At 36.1% G+C, this 17103-nt stretch overlaps 1 protein-coding gene across 14 annotated transcripts in view; it reads left to right on the top strand.

The window, feature by feature from the left end:
- NOL4 (nucleolar protein 4) overlaps positions 1 to 17103 on the top strand; it is a 364258-nt gene that overhangs the window by 270763 nt on the left and 76392 nt on the right. For 8 of the 14 annotated variants that reach the window (XM_023647624.2, XM_023647627.2, XM_070275617.1 and 5 more), the window contains 2 exons: positions 3735 to 3914; positions 4639 to 4830. In XM_023647624.2, coding sequence (XP_023503392.2) covers positions 3735 to 3914; positions 4639 to 4830 — 372 coding nt within the window. The remainder of the gene's footprint in view (positions 1 to 3734; positions 3915 to 4638; positions 4831 to 17103) is intronic. The other 6 variants (XM_023647625.2, XM_070275624.1, XM_070275619.1 and 3 more) reach the window with 1 other exon arrangement.

Raw genomic sequence — 17103 nt, 5'->3', positions numbered from 1 at the left:
TACACTGACAAAGTTAGGAGATTTGGAGGCCTCTTTTACATGGATTTCCAGCTCCCTCCCTAGGTTTGGGATGTTCTCAGCTATTATTTCTTTGAACAAGCTTTCTGCTTCATTCTTCTCTTCCCCCTCTGGAATAACTATAATCCTTATTTTGCATTTCCTGATTGAGTCAGATATTTCTCTGAGAGCTTCTTCCTTTCTTTTTAGTCTTAGTTCTCTCTTCTCCTCCCTCTGAAGCATTTCTATAGTACTATCCTCTAGCTGGCTGATTTTCTTCTCCATATTGTCAGCTCTGTTCTTTAGGGAATCCAGATTTTTCTTTATTTCATCCATTGTGGTTTTCATCTCCAACAATTCTGATTGGTTCTTCTTTATGGTTTCAGTCCTCTTTGAGAAGAAGCTCTGGAATTCATTGTCTTTCTGTGTTTTCTTGTAACTCCTTGAGTTTTTTTATGATAGCTGTTTTGAATTCTTTGTCATTTAGGTTATGGATTTCTGTGCCTTCAGGGTTGGTTTCTGGGTACTTGTCACTTTCCTTCTGGTCTGGAGATTTAATATACCTACTCATACTGCTTAATGGAGTGGACTTTTCCTTCCTCATGGTGCTCTTATATGGCCGCAGCTGCCACATACCACCACTGGGTGGGGATCAGGCGCTGTGTATTCTGGGCCTAGCACAAACGGGCTCCCCAGCTCCAGCCACTGACCGCTTCTCTCTCTGAGTGACTGATTGATGGCAGACCTTGAGCACTGGGCAGGGGGAGGGGTACTCTCCTTCCTCAGCACTTCCCCCAGTGCCTGCTTGTCTCTCTGTACGGAGCTCTGGGTGATTGCAAGACTGTGCCTTTCCCTTTTCCCAGCCACTGCTGCCTCGCTCACTGCTCCATGCATGGAGCAATAGTGGCGCTGGAGTGCTGGGAAGGGACAGGGTAACTCTCCTCACCTACACATTTTCCCTGCTGCCTCTGCCAAATTCTCCACACCATGCTCCAGATGAGTCTGGGGCTGCGCACTTTCCCCACTGCCACCGCCAAGCTCTCTGGGCCATGCTCTGGGTGATCCTAGGGCTGGAGTGCCAGGCGGTGACGGGGCACCTCCCTCTCCTGCACACTTTCCCCTCTGCTGCTGGCACACTCTCTGCACCTTACTCTGGGTGATCCTGGGACTGCGGACTTTGCCTGCCACTACTACCATGCTCAGCACACCGTGCTCTGGATGATTCTTGGGCTGGAGTACCCAGTGGGGATGGAGTGCCCTTTTCACCAGCACACTTCCTGCTGCCGTGGCCCATCTTTCTCCACGGACCTCCTGTGGATCAGCTTCCAATTCCTCTGGAGGATCCAGCCCCACCACCACCTTCAGGCATATGGTTGCGTGGGTCTCTCAGACATCTTTTGTGATGTGTGTATGTCCTCTATTGGTGTATGAATGTCCTTTCAGTTGTATCTTAGAGGGGAGAGGCCAAGGGAAGAGCTTACTCTGCCATGAAGCTGATATCACCCCATTTTAGTCAGATTGTTCTCTTGTTGGGTTTTTAGTGTTCTTTGTATATTTCGGATAGCAGTCCTTTATCAGATGTGTCTTCTGTAAATATTTTCTCTCAACCTTTGGCTTCTCTTTATTCTCCCATTTTTTGAGACCAAATAGTTTTGTAGAAAAAGTGAAACTACAAACATCGTGAATGCCAAATCTGTAGAGAGCATTTCTTGGATGCTGTGAGGGAAAAGGTAGAAGGACTTGTGTTGATGCCTTGAAGAAAAATGCAAATTAACATGAAAAGTAGAGAGTAATGGTTGTGTTTAATTCTGTGTCAATGCCATAGTATATTCAGAGTTCACAATTTAAGTAAGATGGAGGTGGATTGAGGTGAAAGCAGGAATCTTTGTAGAAGTTGAACTTAATCTGGCCTTGAAAGCTAGTTGGATCTTCAGCAATAAGAAGGGCAAGAAATAACACTCCAGCTGAGAAACAAAATTCAGTTATAAAAATTTCAGTTTACATTGTAGAGGAAAAAAACATTGGTTATACTTTAGATTTAGATTCTGAATATTCTCAGATCTGTGCAATTGGGCTTTCTTTACCTGGAGTAACAAGGCTATAAATCCTTCATAGTTCCAAGTCGTTCTGTTTGTAGCAGATGCCTGGCTTGAGTGTTTTACACAATATGTAGAAAGAACAAATTAGCCCAGTATATTTGCACAGAGATAAGTGTACTATAACGTTTTTCAAATATTCAGGTTGCCATTTTAAAAATATATTACATAAGGTATATTTTTAAAACCTATGGAATATTTGCCATATACTTTATTAGGTAATTCCACCTTGTTAATGATTTGAACTGTAAAAATATGCTGGTCTTTAAATTTTGAGTTCACTTTTAATATCAGTGAGATATTCTAGTTTTATTATCACTCCTCTGATTATACAGTTATAATATATTAGTGTGATCCTTAATGCATGCACCACATGTTATCATTGCAAGAAGGCATTTTTGAACACTACTGACTTAAAATTTCCCGCTGTAAAGGTCTTTCCAAAGCATTTTATATTGTTAATAGATTTGAGGATAGCTGCTGCTGTTTATAGATATTATTATCTATTTAGCTGGAGCTATGTTTGTAAGTTATCGTGTGTGAAATCTGCATTATTAATCTGGACTTGTAAGGATTGATTTCTGTACCACTTCAGATTCAGTTGCAAGTGACTGAAACTCAGATTTAAGCACAAATAAATAAATAAAAAGGTGGAGAGAGTAGAGGATGTATGGTATCACACAGCTGAAGTGTCCGTGGGTTAATTTCAGGCACAGCTGAATCTGGATGCTCAGATAATGTTATCAGAACTGTTTCTATTCTGCTTAGCTCTGTTGGATTCAACTTGATTTCAGTTACAGGCAAGCTTTCATCACCTAGAGGTCAAGTTGAGGCACACACACCTATGGCAGAGAAGGTTGATGCCCACAAGAGTGGCACTTTCACCTGGTGAAGCAGGGTCTGTTTCTGAAAGTAAAATAATTGGGCTGATAAAGAAGTAGGAGATACCACAGCAAGACCCATGGTTGGTCTTGGACACAAATATCAAAGTTTGTGAAAATTATCTTCATGGGCATTCATCTTTTATGCATCAGGAAGTTATAAGCTTAACAGATAATTAGGAGGAAACCTGGTTCTTTTTTCCTAAACCAAAACCAGATGCTATCTTAAGACTCACAGACAATTTATAAACTAATTCTAAAGCATGTTGTCTTATAAATAACACCCCTAGGCTCAAAAATATTTTGTATAGTCCTGGTTGGGCAAGTCAATTAAACATATCTATCCCTTAGTTTCTTTGTTTATAGAATACTAATGCAGTTAGACTGACTAAGCTCTGAAGTCATTTCCATTTCTAAAAATATGTTATTTGATGATTCTCTTGCAAAACTGATTACAGGTTGGTTTTTCTTTTGGAATATAGTTATTGAGTGGAAACAGTAACTGCTCTTGAAAAGCTAAATTTAGGAAAACGTTCTACAGTGATGGAAATGTTCCATGTGGCTATTGAGCGCTTAAAATGGGACTGATTTGACTGAGGAAATGAATTTTTAATTTAAGTTAATTTTAATTAATTTTGGGTTAAAATCGCTACAGCTCTAGAATTATCAATTCATTTAAACAGTTGAAATTAAAAATAAAACAAAGTATAAAAGCCTGTGCAATGAATTTCAAAGGAGCCATTTCTCCCTTTCTTTTCAGTCTCCTGCACATAGCTACTCAAGCTACGACTCTGGCAAAAATGAGAGTGTAGACCGAGGTGCTGAGGACCTCTCCCTGAACAGGGGAGATGAGGATGAAGATGACCATGATGACCATGACGATTCTGAGAAAGTTAACGAGACAGATGGCGTTGAGGCGGAGCGGCTGAAGGCTTTTAATGTGAGTCCTGCCACACTCCCAGTGTGGCTTCGTTTTTACCACTTCACTTTCATGTTGTTGCTTGTTGGTAAATGTGGATATTTTAGAGACATGTTTGTTCAATTTACAGAAGGATTTTAAAAGTACATGAAACACTCTTTGCCAACCAGACACCAGAATTGCTGTGTTTTGTTTAGACTTTTAAAGCCCAATGTGAGCTGAAAACTGGAGTTGTGTTGTGTGAGTATGCATGTTTACCTAGTGGATGAAGGGGGCCTCAGCTTATTCCTCAGAAGAGTACGCCCGTCATCAGTTATTTCTTTTGCTTTCCCAGTTTATGTAATTATGCATGACAAAGAGTCAGTTGTTTGTTTTCAGAGATTAGCACACTGTGCACTGTAGCAATGTAGCAGTCGTATTTATCATTAATAGAGAATTTGATGGGGTGCTTAATTGTCGCAGTCTACTGTTATTTCCTGATTTTTTTCTACATGATAGTCTATACTTTTCTGTCTGTCTGTGTCTGTCTGCTTTTCTCTCTCTCTTTTTCTGTCTCTATTTTTTATCCAACCATTTAGAAAGTCTTTAAAGGGTGTTTGCTTAAAATTTCTGGCTTTCCATTGCAAAGTTCTCCAGTGCATAAACCAGAAAAGAGTATTTTCCTTTCGGTAATCAAGACAGGAAGCTAGGAACAGCAGAGAGCAGCCCTCCAAACCCTTCTCCTCTGTCTCCCTCTTGCCAACAGATGTTTGTCAGGCTGTTTGTAGATGAAAACTTGGACCGAATGGTCCCAATCTCTAAGCAGCCCAAAGAAAAGATCCAGGCTATCATTGACTCATGCAGGCGACAATTCCCTGAGTATCAAGAGCGTGCCAGAAAACGTATACGTACTTACCTCAAGTCCTGCAGGCGGATGAAAAGAAGTGGTTTTGAGATGGTGAGTTTTGAATTAAAACACAGCCCTAGATTCCATCAAAATCCCACATGTAAACCATGACACTATTTTTTTTTTCATCTTAGTGTCTTTTTTATTTTTTCCATAATGTCAGGTCAAAGGGGTTTTTTGTTTGCTTGTTTGTTTTTTTCCCCTCTCCTTTTCATCTTCCTGAAGTATTTATTCCCTTTGTTTATTCAATAAGGAATACCTTGTGTGACTAGTGCTCATGGGCCCACAGGGGACCATATCACAGAAAATGAGGGTGATATGAGTAAAAACCAATGAGAACCAGCATCTCATTCATGTTTGTTTTCTTTCTGTCGCTACTAAAGTGGATGTAAGGTTAATCAAGTCTTGAACTGAAGCACCAGTTGTTGCTCTAGATGGCATGTGAGAATGGCTTTCTCTGGAACAAAAGGAAATGGATGGATCTAAGTCATACCGTTTTCATACCAACAGTTAACAAATAGCAAATCTTGAAAATAAAGATCAGGGAATGAAAATCCTCATGTGAAAAATAAGGCTTTGTTGTACTCAGTATATTTGTGTGTCTGTGGATGGTAATGTGAGCTTTTATATCCTGCTAGCCTTTATAGATGGATGAGATTATGCCAACATTAGATTACCTATGGGTGACAATCAGATATTGATGTTTTTTGAACTTTATTCTATTTCACCTTCTCTAATTGTTACATCTAGAAATAGTGCACACATTTACAATGTATTTTTTTTACTTCTTTGTTTTTTATGTATGTGTGCAGAAATCTATTAGAAATTTTCTGAAACCATTTCTTTTTCTCTCTTAGGTCCATAACAGCCAAGACTGTTAGTGTTTGTGATCTGTGTCTTTAATTTATTATGTGTGATGGCATAGGAGTTGGTGTAGATAGGAGAGGTTTCAGAGATGCCATATATGAGAAATAGTTTTTCAGATGTAAATAAAATGATAAATGTAACAAACCCACTGTCTACTATTGATTTTTCTACATTGGCTTATAAAAATCTTTTTGATAGTTTTTAAAAGAAAAATGACTATTCTTATAGAGAGGCAGAGGGCCTAGATGGTAACAAGCACAAGGTTTGGTCAAAGAACCTGGTTTGGAGTTCAAGATTGACTGCATTGTACCTGTAGGACCCTGGCAAGGCACTGCAACTGTCTGTGCTCAGATACCTCCTCTGGAAATGATGCTATCTCCTAATGTATAAAGCTGCGAGAATTATATAAATTGTTACATGTAAACCTCTGCAAGCCATTTCTGACACATAGTAACCACTCAATAAATCTTAACTGAAAATATTATTAAATATTGCACATCAAATCTTAACTGAAAATATTAGTAATCAAAAGTTATTAATCAAATCAAATCATCTGAAAAAACTTCCCCAAATGTTTGTATGATATAATCGTGGACAGCTCCATTTTAGTATTTGCTTACTTCTCAGATTAACTACATTGAAGTCAGAGGTTGTGGTGCAGGTATTTTAAAATAAAAATGGCATAGTTGTGCTTAATCAAACTAAACTATGACAATAGAGGCAGCATGGTGAAAAAGAAGGGATTGCTTGAAGAAAATAAAGCTATTTTCCTCACTACTGAATCATTTAAGAATTATTATCATCTACCCAATAGGAGAGAGATGACAAAAAGGCTATCTAAAGAGGTGTAAAAACCCAGAATCCTGGCATTGACTGTCTGGTTCAGAACCACTTAGCAGCTGATGAAAATTCCAATTGAAACTAAGTATGTCTCATTCAGAGTGTGATGCACAGTATACACTTTTCTCTTTCAGTAGCAATAAAGATAATAATATGATATATCAAGATTTTTATTTTACCAGCATATGGCATTACTATTTCTACCTAATCTCTTAATATTATTTAGAAATTCTTCTCTTTGGTAAAATTTACCTTATTTTCCATGGTATAATTTTTTTTGTTAATTATTCTTTAAGAGAAAAATCACTGTCATATAGAATTCTTAATTTCTCTGAGGCATATTTGAGACATTCACAGGTTTTTTTGTTAATTGTATTTACTTCAATATGGGCATCTCTTTATTGTAAACCTTGTGCCGTGTATAGAAAAGATCACAAAGTTGACTCAATGAAAGGAGTTTTACAAACTGATCTTGAAGAAAATATGCTGTAAATAAATGTTACTATATTTAACTTTTCATAATTTTCATTCATTCATTTTGTGTTCATTTATTCAATATAGGTATAATGTACAAAGCATTATACAAAGCAGTAAGGAGAAATATAAGAGATGTCTGACCTGTTAATTAGGAAAACATAACGTTCTCTATTGATCCTCATGATTCATTGAGGTGACAAGTTGTGAGAAGTAAAATGCCTAAGTAATAATACAAGGCCTAAAACAATTAAATGTTAAGTGAAGAACATGAATGAAAATTAATATTGTAGTTTAGTGCATTGTTTCAATACATTACTCAGTAATGTACTACTGTAAATAGCAAACTAAATTCAGATCTAGTTGACATTTGGAATTTTTATGTATGTGTTCACTTCATTGTCATGGAGTGTGTGGAGGATTATGTGTCATTTCAACACTCATCCTTATCAATAGCAGACAGGAAAAGGCATGACTAGGACAGATAGTCATTACCGCTAAAGTTGGTACACAAATATTTTTTCCCTCACAGTTTCAGAATTTTATATAATGTCCACAGTTTTTTAAAAATTGAAGCATTAAACAAAAATTCTTCCTTCTACTGTGTTTTGTGTAAGTAGACATGAAGAAAATGGGTCATGTTCATTATGTGATTGTTTTTATATGCAAATCATTCTGTAATACATAAGAAGTCAACAAGGCAACCTAAAGAAGACTTTAATATATCTATAAAATGAAATTGTTAAGTGTAGGATTATTTGGTAGGGGATTCCATTACTATAAAATGAAAATGGCATTCAACAAGCTTAGCTCTTCCAGTTACTTTGGGTGTCTAAGGCAAGAGACTCCTTAAGAAACACAAAATAATGAATTTTCCATTTCATGCTGACTTTGAATTAAAACTTCAAAGAGATATTCCCATAGAAGTGGTTTATCAGAGCATATATTAGTACTATGCTTGAGAGTCTTGTCATTCACCTTGACTAATTTCCTACTGCTGTTAATACAAAACCTATTCATGTTTAATTATTATACATTATCCCTTAAGAATTTACATGCCAACACAAATAGTTTTAATTGACTTCATTTTAATTGAATGCATACAAATATTAGAGTATGTATTTATGCATTGTTATTTTACTGGAATTATCAAGACCCACAGATCTTGATTGCTTAAGCTTCCAAAATTTCTCTGTCATCACTACAAATAGTCTTTATAATACACGAAGCATAGTAACCATATTATACTTTTCTACACATTTTCACCAATTCACTGCTACCAATCATCTCAAATTATAAAATGCTCAGTGTTGCATATAAAAAGGCATGTTTTATGAAAAATAAATCTAATAAGTTTGATCCAGAATACTGTCTTAGTTTTCATTAGATTTGAAGAACCCAGTGAATTAAGCAGCCATTGAATTAATCCTTAGACAAATATACATCAAATTGTTATGGATTCTATTGTGTGGCCTTGACTCTCAAACTACTTCAGCTACTTTTTAAAAAACTATTTTTTAATGGTTCCAGAAAAGAAGTGTATTTCTCCAAAGTGTCCTGATCCTAAATTCACCAGCACCTATAATGGATAAGATCATAAAAGCAAAGCTTTATGAACAAGGTGGGGCCAGCCCATACCTGAGTATCATCTGTGTTACGTGATATGACTCTTTGTTTTCTGAGTTTGCATTGTTAGAGACTTTTTCACCATGTTGCATATGTTTATATGTATTTTATAAAACTCAAATGAAAATGCTTAGGGGAGATAATCTAAGAGACTTTCAGTCCGTTATTCCTCATGCACCTCAAATTTTGTCACTGTAGCAAGTTAGATCAAGTATCTTAGATATTTGAATTCAATAAACTAAGCCTCTTGAAAAATTACCTATTTACTTGCTTTTTAATATCATGTAATTTACTATGTTTGAAGAAAAAAGTTTCATGCAATTTTTTTGAAGAATTTTGCCAAAGATGTTGTCTGCTAGGCTAGTTAATGTCCACTATAAACAACCTCATTTCATAAACTCCTTTTAGAATGAAATGCAGGAAAAAGATTTTCTCCTGTGGAAACAGAGTGCTTTTACATTTTCTCATCTCTAGAATAATGTAACTTAATACGTTCACTTTAGTGTCTCACTGCCAGAAAGTTCAGAGCCAAAGTCTTTCTAACGTCCCAATTATCTTTCTATTTAATTTATTTTAGTGTGCATATTTTCTTTGTGGCTCTGATATCTATTTTAGGGGGAAAAGTGAGATATACATTTTGGAACAAATATGTAAATAATCTAAGTAATTATGGCAACACCGTGCTTCTGTACCATCTTCTAAGCTCTTATTTATAGCATTTCTTTTTAATTACATTTTATAATACCCTCTGCAATAATTTTGATATCTACCTTCTGATCTCACAGCTCTTTCATCAGAAAATACATAATGTTTAGGAAATAGTACCTTTTTGAAGGAATTTGACAATCACATCATTTGCCTCTACTTGTCGAATGCATCCTAAAATAGAGGGATCAGAATTTGTTTTTAATTGACAGCTCCCCTGATATCATAAGCATTGCAAAAGCTACAGTGACACTTGCTATTCATTCCATAGCACATACAAATATTATAAAAAATGAATTCAAGTGCTTCTTTAAACTAAAAATTTGATCAGAAATCTATCCAGTCCTTCCTACAAGATCTTGATTGAAAACTGTGTGTTACCTGTGCAGCCATATTCTTTACATTATTCTTCACACAACATGAGCACAACTGTGCAGGTTTCTCTCTGTGACCAATTAACTTAAATGATACTAATTAGCAAGCAGGTTTTGTTTGAATTCCCCACCTGCTATTTGTACCAATTTTTGCCCTCTCTTTTATAGATGTCATCTCCCATCCCCTAGGATACTTTCATACAATCCTCTAAGTTCTTTATTCTTACTATTTCTTTTTAATTACTTCCTATAATACCTATCTTAACACTTTTGATATCTGACCTTCTAAACTCTCACTTCTTTCATTTTTTCAGTTTCATTGATCTATATCTTTATTTCACTTTAGCCGTTATTAGCATGGATATACCTCAGTCTTAGTCATCACTCAAAGAGCCTGCACAAGCCATATTAAAAATTTTCACAATCATCTAAAATTCATCAACTCTCCCCTACTCTCTTTAAAGAGAAGCACCCTGGCCTTATTTGCTCAGGATAACCCTGCTGCCTCTGCTCCTCTGTCATTGAACCACCATCAGAATGTTGCTTCATCAACCATCCCAATTCCTTCACATTTTCAGTTTTCCTTCTTTACTGAAAGAGAGGAAAATTTCTTCCCTTCTGCCTTAAAAAAAGTCCCCAGATTCTAAGGAAATATTTGATCTCTTAATTCCTCTTCTACAATCCAAGTCCGTCTATCTTTGCCAGATTTATTGCAAGATTATTTTACACTCACAGATCACACCTGCTACCACCAACTCCCTTGGTAGTCCCTTGCCTTCAGCCTCTGGTTCTCACCGCTGTATTGAATTAGTTCTTGTGAAGATCACACAATTACCTTTGCACCAAATCTAAAAATTGCATCCTCAACTAAATCATCCCCATTTTCTTGAGACTCTTGCTGTTTCTATCCCTCCTCATTTACCTTCTCTTGCTTTGGGGCACCTCCTAAGGTTCTGTGCTTGGCCATGTACTGTGTATTACCCCATCCACAGCTGCAGAGGTCTGCTCTTATATAGTACTCTACTCTCAAAGTAGAATCCAAGTCATCTACAAGGCCTTGATATTTCATTCCAAATGTCAGACAGATACTAGACAGCTGTGTTGTTTTATATATATATATATATACACACAGACACACACACATATATACGTGTATGTATATGTGTGTTGTTATAGTCTCACTGAACTCTTTACATTCTCCATAACCCATTTTCTCCAGTGCTCTTGCACCTCATTTACCAAATCACTGGTAAATTCCTCTTGACTTGCCTATTTCTTGTAATAGCACTTCTATTGTCATTTATACCTTTGTTCATAAACTTAGAATGAGATTTGATTCTTTCTTACACTTATGGCCTGCATTCTACCACTCACTGAATTCTGTTTATTCTTCCTTTGCCACGATTTTCAAATCAGTCCCATAATTTTGAATTTTATCTGCTATCATTTTAGTTTTAGCCCTTCATACTTTATACCTATACTCACATAATCCTTCTATGTCAACTCCCTATTTCCATCTTGTGCTCCCTTCTACTTTCTATTCCTAGACAGAGACAGCACTAGAGTTTGTGCCTGAAGATTATAAAATTTGAGGCCTTTTTTTTGAAAGAAAAGTAATACAAAATTATGAGCAAAAAATTAGGTAGAAAGATGAGTATTTATTTACAGTTAGAAAAGGTAGCACATACCAAACATTTTCAAAAACAGAGAAGTGAAGATTCACTTTTCTTCTGACATCTCTTTAGACGATTTTCAGATACACTTCTGTATACCTACTTCCTGATTTTAACTTGGCTTCCCCTTCCTATCTTACAACATCCAGAAACTTCAGGAGTCCCATCCAGTTGTGGGACCCTGGTCCCTAAACTTCATTCGTTTTATGATAAATCTACCTTTACTCCTGGAGTAATCTTCCTCAATTCTGGCTTTGATCGTGTCAAACTTTTACCATCTCTGAACAAATTCTAAATTTCTAAATAGTATGGCCTTCTGAAACTGAGAAACCTAGGTTCAATTCCTGGCTTAGTTCAATTCCCGTACAAATTTATGTGATGTTTTTCTCTCCATTTTTCTAAAGAAGAGGGCTATTGGGGTATTATATATGATCATGTGTATAAAATGTTTAGCTTATAATCTGGTACCTTTCTACCCTTTTTTCTAATATGCTCAATTATTTCCTTTAACACCTTAAGCCATCACGTGGTACTACTGCTCTTTCTCTCAATATGTGCTCTCTTGGTCCACTGATTTGTTCTGACTCAGGGATTATGGGTACTATTCTCTCATTATTTACTAAATCTATTAAAATTGAAGAGTAACTAAAGTGTAAAGAATATAGCCAACATAATTGTCAGAATTGCTCATCATTGGATCCTTCAGTTTTAGCAAAATGTTGACCTGAGCCTCATGGAACCCCATACACACCCCACTCACCTTCCTTCTACAAATACATACAAATCCTGAGTAAAATATAGCAAATTTTTAAATACATAGCTAAGCTCAAAAGGAAGAAAAGAATATCTTTGGACATGAAATTAACAGAAAACTCATAGCCAGAGTTGAAAGCTCTTAATTTGATAGGATAACAGACTAGGAAGGTAGAAAGAGTGCATGTAGGCCCAAACACATCAGGGCTGGGGTCTGAATGCCCAATCACATTCAGGAGATGTGGATTTTGGTTTGTGACTAGTCAGAAACATGAACTGATGTTCATGTTCTGATGTAGTAAAGCTGGGACCCTGGAAGGGCTACTCCCCCATTAAAAGGGAATTATAAACACAACTTTTAGAAGTAAAATGACAGGAATTTTAAGCATTGAAATTAAAACTTTACTAGATGAGTTAAATAGAAGATAAGATTCAGCCAAAGAGAAAATTGATAAACTGGAAGATAGAACTACAGAAATTACACACAGAAAGAAAAAAAGAGAAGGAAAATATGCAAAATATGTCAACTTGGAGAACAGAATGATAAAAATGGATCTAACAGACATTCCAAAGGAGAAATTAGAACAAGGACAACATTCAAACAGAAGAGGAGGGAAAAGTTTTCAGAACTCATTAGACCATGAGTCCTAAGAACAGAGAAATAGACCAGTCCTAAGCAGTAGAAATAAAAACAAATCCACACTGGGGCTGGCCCCGTGGCCGAGTGGTTAAGTTCGCACGCTCCGCTGCAGGCGGCCCAGTGTTTCGTTGGTTCGAATCCTGGGCGCGGACATAGCACTGCTCATCAAACCACGCTGAGGCAGGTCCCACATGCCACAACTAGAAGGACCCACAACGAAGAATATACAACTATGTACCGGGGGGCTTTGGGGAGAAAAAGGAAAAAAATAATAAAATCTTTAAAAAAAAAAAGAGACAAATCCACACTTACATACATCATAGTAAAACTGCAGCAGACGCAAGAAATTCTTAAATGTCACCACGAAGAAACAACAAATTCTCTAAAACAGGAGAACAGACTGAACTTACTTCTTGCCCTCAAAATAGATGTCAGAAGACAATCTTCAAAGTAATAAGAAAAAAATCTTCAAATTTTTTAGAGAAACTACTTTTAATCTACAAATCAGTGCCCAGCTAAACTCTACTTCCAGAATGAGAAGGAAAGATACTTCAGACAGCTCCTGAGGTTACCGCTCACAGGCCATCTCTGGATGAACTAAAATGCCCTCAAAGAAGAAGGAAACTGAACCCAGAGGAAACGATGGAAAATTAGCAGCATGGTGAGCAAATCTGAAGAAAAGCACCCTGATGCCGTAGTCAGTGGATCTTGGTTCTTATCCATGCTTTACCAATTGTTACTCGTGGACCTGTATCCCTGAGATTTAGTTTGCTCATGGGAAAAATGGAAACAAATGGCACTTATCTTACACATGAAAACCAACAGCGCTTAAAATAACAAATGGAAAAACTCCTATATAGCATGTACCCGGTATCTGAGGGACATGATAAAATGCCAGTTAATCGGAAATTGCATTCCCTGGCTCCCTTTGCTGGGAAACCTTTGCTGTCTGAATCTGTTGAACTACTCGGAGGACTTAATCAACTATGTCTTTATTTGCTAAAACTTCACTTCTAGCAAAGAGCAGCCTCAAATCTCTCTTTCTTCCGTGTGCAAATTGTACTTTGTGGTACCTCTTTTGTAGTTTTCTTTTACCCTGTCTTATATTACTGTTATTTATATCTGGGCCTTAGCTCCCTAATAAGAAGTTCTGTTCCTTGAGTATTATGCTTCTTAACTCATTCATCTCTGTATCACCCGCTGTGTCTTATATAGTGGAATTAGTTGCTCATGAGAGCTGCTCAGTACATGTTCAATTCAATTGAATTAAAATTGTTGAATGAAAGATGAGTGGATGAATGGACCTTTACTAATGTGTCACTTTACGGTAGAAGTTAGTTGGGAGATAAGCTAACTTTTATTGTGTGCTATGTGTTTCACAGTATTCTGCAATTAGTATTTCAGTTTTAAAAGCTACAGCTAACTGAAAATCTAGCTTAATGTATTTTAAATCTTTAGGGAGTTTTTTTGTTTTCCCAAGCCAGTTATATAACATGTAATTTTAACTCTCTTTTTAACTCTTGAAACACTATTTTTAAAATATTTCATCTGTTTGACAACTAGTGTGAATAGATTGTGATGTTAATTGTATGAATAGAATTTGTGTATAGTTTTAGCTTTCATAAGTAAACTATAGGGAAAAAGATACTGTGATCCACAATAATCATAAGTATATATAATCACTAATTTTCAGAATTAAAAGATGTTTCCTAGTGGAGATTTAAATAGTCAGTTAGAAATGTAATAAATGCCATTTTAGTTGGTAATTTTATCTTGTCTTGATCAGAGACACTGTCAGATGACATTAGCTGAACTGGGCTTCTATGTAGCAACTATAAGACATTAATTCCTCATGTATTTGTGAAAGATCATTATTAAAGGCCAATAATATTCTAAAATTAAGGCCAAAGTATAGACCATTAATTCATAGTAAAATATATATAATCAAAGCCTAGATGAAGGTTAATTAACATTTTTGTTAAAAGCATTTTCAACCTCCTTTTAAATTAGTCAAGAGAATTTTCTCAAGAAACTGGATAGTCTAAGCATTGACACATAGCTGGGTCCCTGAGGTCAAACGTTAGGGCTTTGCCAGTTTCCTATTTCTTACCTGTGCCTCTCTTGTGTATTCACTTGCCTGTCAGACAGGTCCTTGCTACCTGTTGGGAAGTGTTGCCATCCACAGCCCTAAGCCTCTATTGTTAAAATTCACAATCCAAGAGGAATCTTCCAACTCCAGGTCCCTGTATCCATGAAAGGACTTTGATTGGCCCTATTTGAATCATATGTCCATCTCTTGGATCAGTCACTGGGAACAAGAGAATGAGCTCCCATGATTTTCCAGGCCTGTCATGTGTTGGGTCAGGTCAACTGGCACTTTGCCTATCATTTCCACCAAAACTACATAGAATGGGATAAGGACTGTTGTCCACATCTACAGCCCGTTTCTGAAATCTTGGATCATCTATGGTTCAGAATTCAGAACTTTTCAGATTTTAGGAACATGATAGAGTACATAATCTGTTTATTGCATAACACTCACAGTGGGGTCTGGGAAAATACCCCATATACAAATATATTATTATTTCTGCCACAAAACATATAAATATTCACAGGAAGTAGGAAGAAGAAAGACTATAACTATTCTCATGTCAGTTTTTTTCTGCCAATTTAGTTTGCCCCCAAGTTTTTGAAAAATATTTTGTACAATATTAAGATTTCAGAATTGCTAAGAAAATGTTCTATCTGTAATAAACATACTTTATTACATGTATTATATCCTATGTCCTAAGCAGTGTATTAGCTTGTAAAGTAAACTCTATAATGGCAGAAACAGTATTGATCTTGGTTATCTCTGTATCTCTGGACTTGGCACAATTCTTGACAGATAGAAAGTGCTCATTAAATATGTATGTTGAATAAGCAAGTGAAGATATCCGTGACTTTATGTACATTACTTTATGGAATTCTAACAACTGCCCCGTTATATAGAGATTGTTTTTCCTGTTCATAACTCACTGAATGAATCTCGGTTTTGCCATTTATAAAAATAGAAATTATGATACTGGGCAGGATGAGTGAAGCTCAGAGAGGTTAAATAGCAAAAGCAGTCAGACAGATTGTAAGTAGTTGATTACATAATAATATCCAGATCGTCTGACTTAGTTGCCAAACTATTACTTTATTCCACTGATGTCTACAGATGAAGCTACCTGGTTAATAGACAGGATTCCTTAAGAGCAGAACTTTCTACATAGCCTGTAACAATTATCCCTTTAGGAGTACGTATACCATTTGGGGAAGATAGGATATGCAGATCGTCTAAACTGAAGAATTCTTAAATTATTTATTTTATAAAGTAACAAGATTAGGAGAAATAATCTTAATTTAGGACCCTATCTAAACTCTGACTACTGAATCATTGGCTTTAATTATTTTGAAAGAGTTCTTTCTACTTAAAATCTTGGGTGGATGTCACAGTTGCTCCCAATCTGGCCTTGTCTAATACTCATTTAAGTTATAGTTAGACACTAGAGTCTGGAGAGCATCGCCATATTAACCCATGAACAGAATCTTACATTCTTGATTTCTTTTTACTTTTTTATAATTGTAAAAAACCCTGAAGCATCTTAAATGTACAGCAGAAGTTCAGAGGACTCTAACATTGTTTAGTTTATGGTTTTAAGACCAAAAATTGGAATAGTTTGTTGGCATGGTGGTAAATTTCACATGTATGTATAAGGAAAGCCACATTTACATTGTGCCAACAGCAATCACATCTTAAGTCCCCAATTAAAATGTGACTTTTTAAACTCCAAAAGCTTCATGTGACAGTTTAGCCATCTGTTTAATGAAACAACCACTGATTTGGGCATAGATAATTATCATGATAAGAACAGTGCAGGGAAAAGATCAACTCATCCCAGTTGAGAATGACAGTTAATTATGAAGAGATAATTAGTGAGGAGTGGTTAGCATTATCTCATATCCAGGGAAAAAAATAGGCAACAAATCTTCTCAACCCTGGTATAAATCATGTAGAATATATGGTTATAAACATTTTGGGATCATTTTAAAATGTTCTTTTAAGATATATACCAAATAGTATGTTTACTGAGCTATATTCAACCAAAAGGAGAAGTGTTGTTTTTCATAAATTATCTATTGAATTCTTTACATTTAATTTTTTTGTCAAAATATTCTTATCTCAGCTTATTACATGGAAGCTTTTGTGTTTTATGGCCACCCTTACTGATGTAAGAGGGAATCTTCAGGGCTCGTCCCTGAGGAAATCCCTGACAACAGCCCTTAACACGCACTGCTGATTATCCTCCGGGAAGACCCTAACACAGTGACAGCAGAATAAGCACTT

This window comes from Equus caballus, chromosome 8 (assembly GCF_041296265.1).
Source record: "Equus caballus isolate H_3958 breed thoroughbred chromosome 8, TB-T2T, whole genome shotgun sequence".
Taxonomy (NCBI): Eukaryota; Metazoa; Chordata; class Mammalia; order Perissodactyla; family Equidae; genus Equus; species Equus caballus.
The sequence above is the reverse complement of the archived record's forward strand: the minus strand, read 5'-3'. Positions and strand labels throughout refer to the sequence as shown.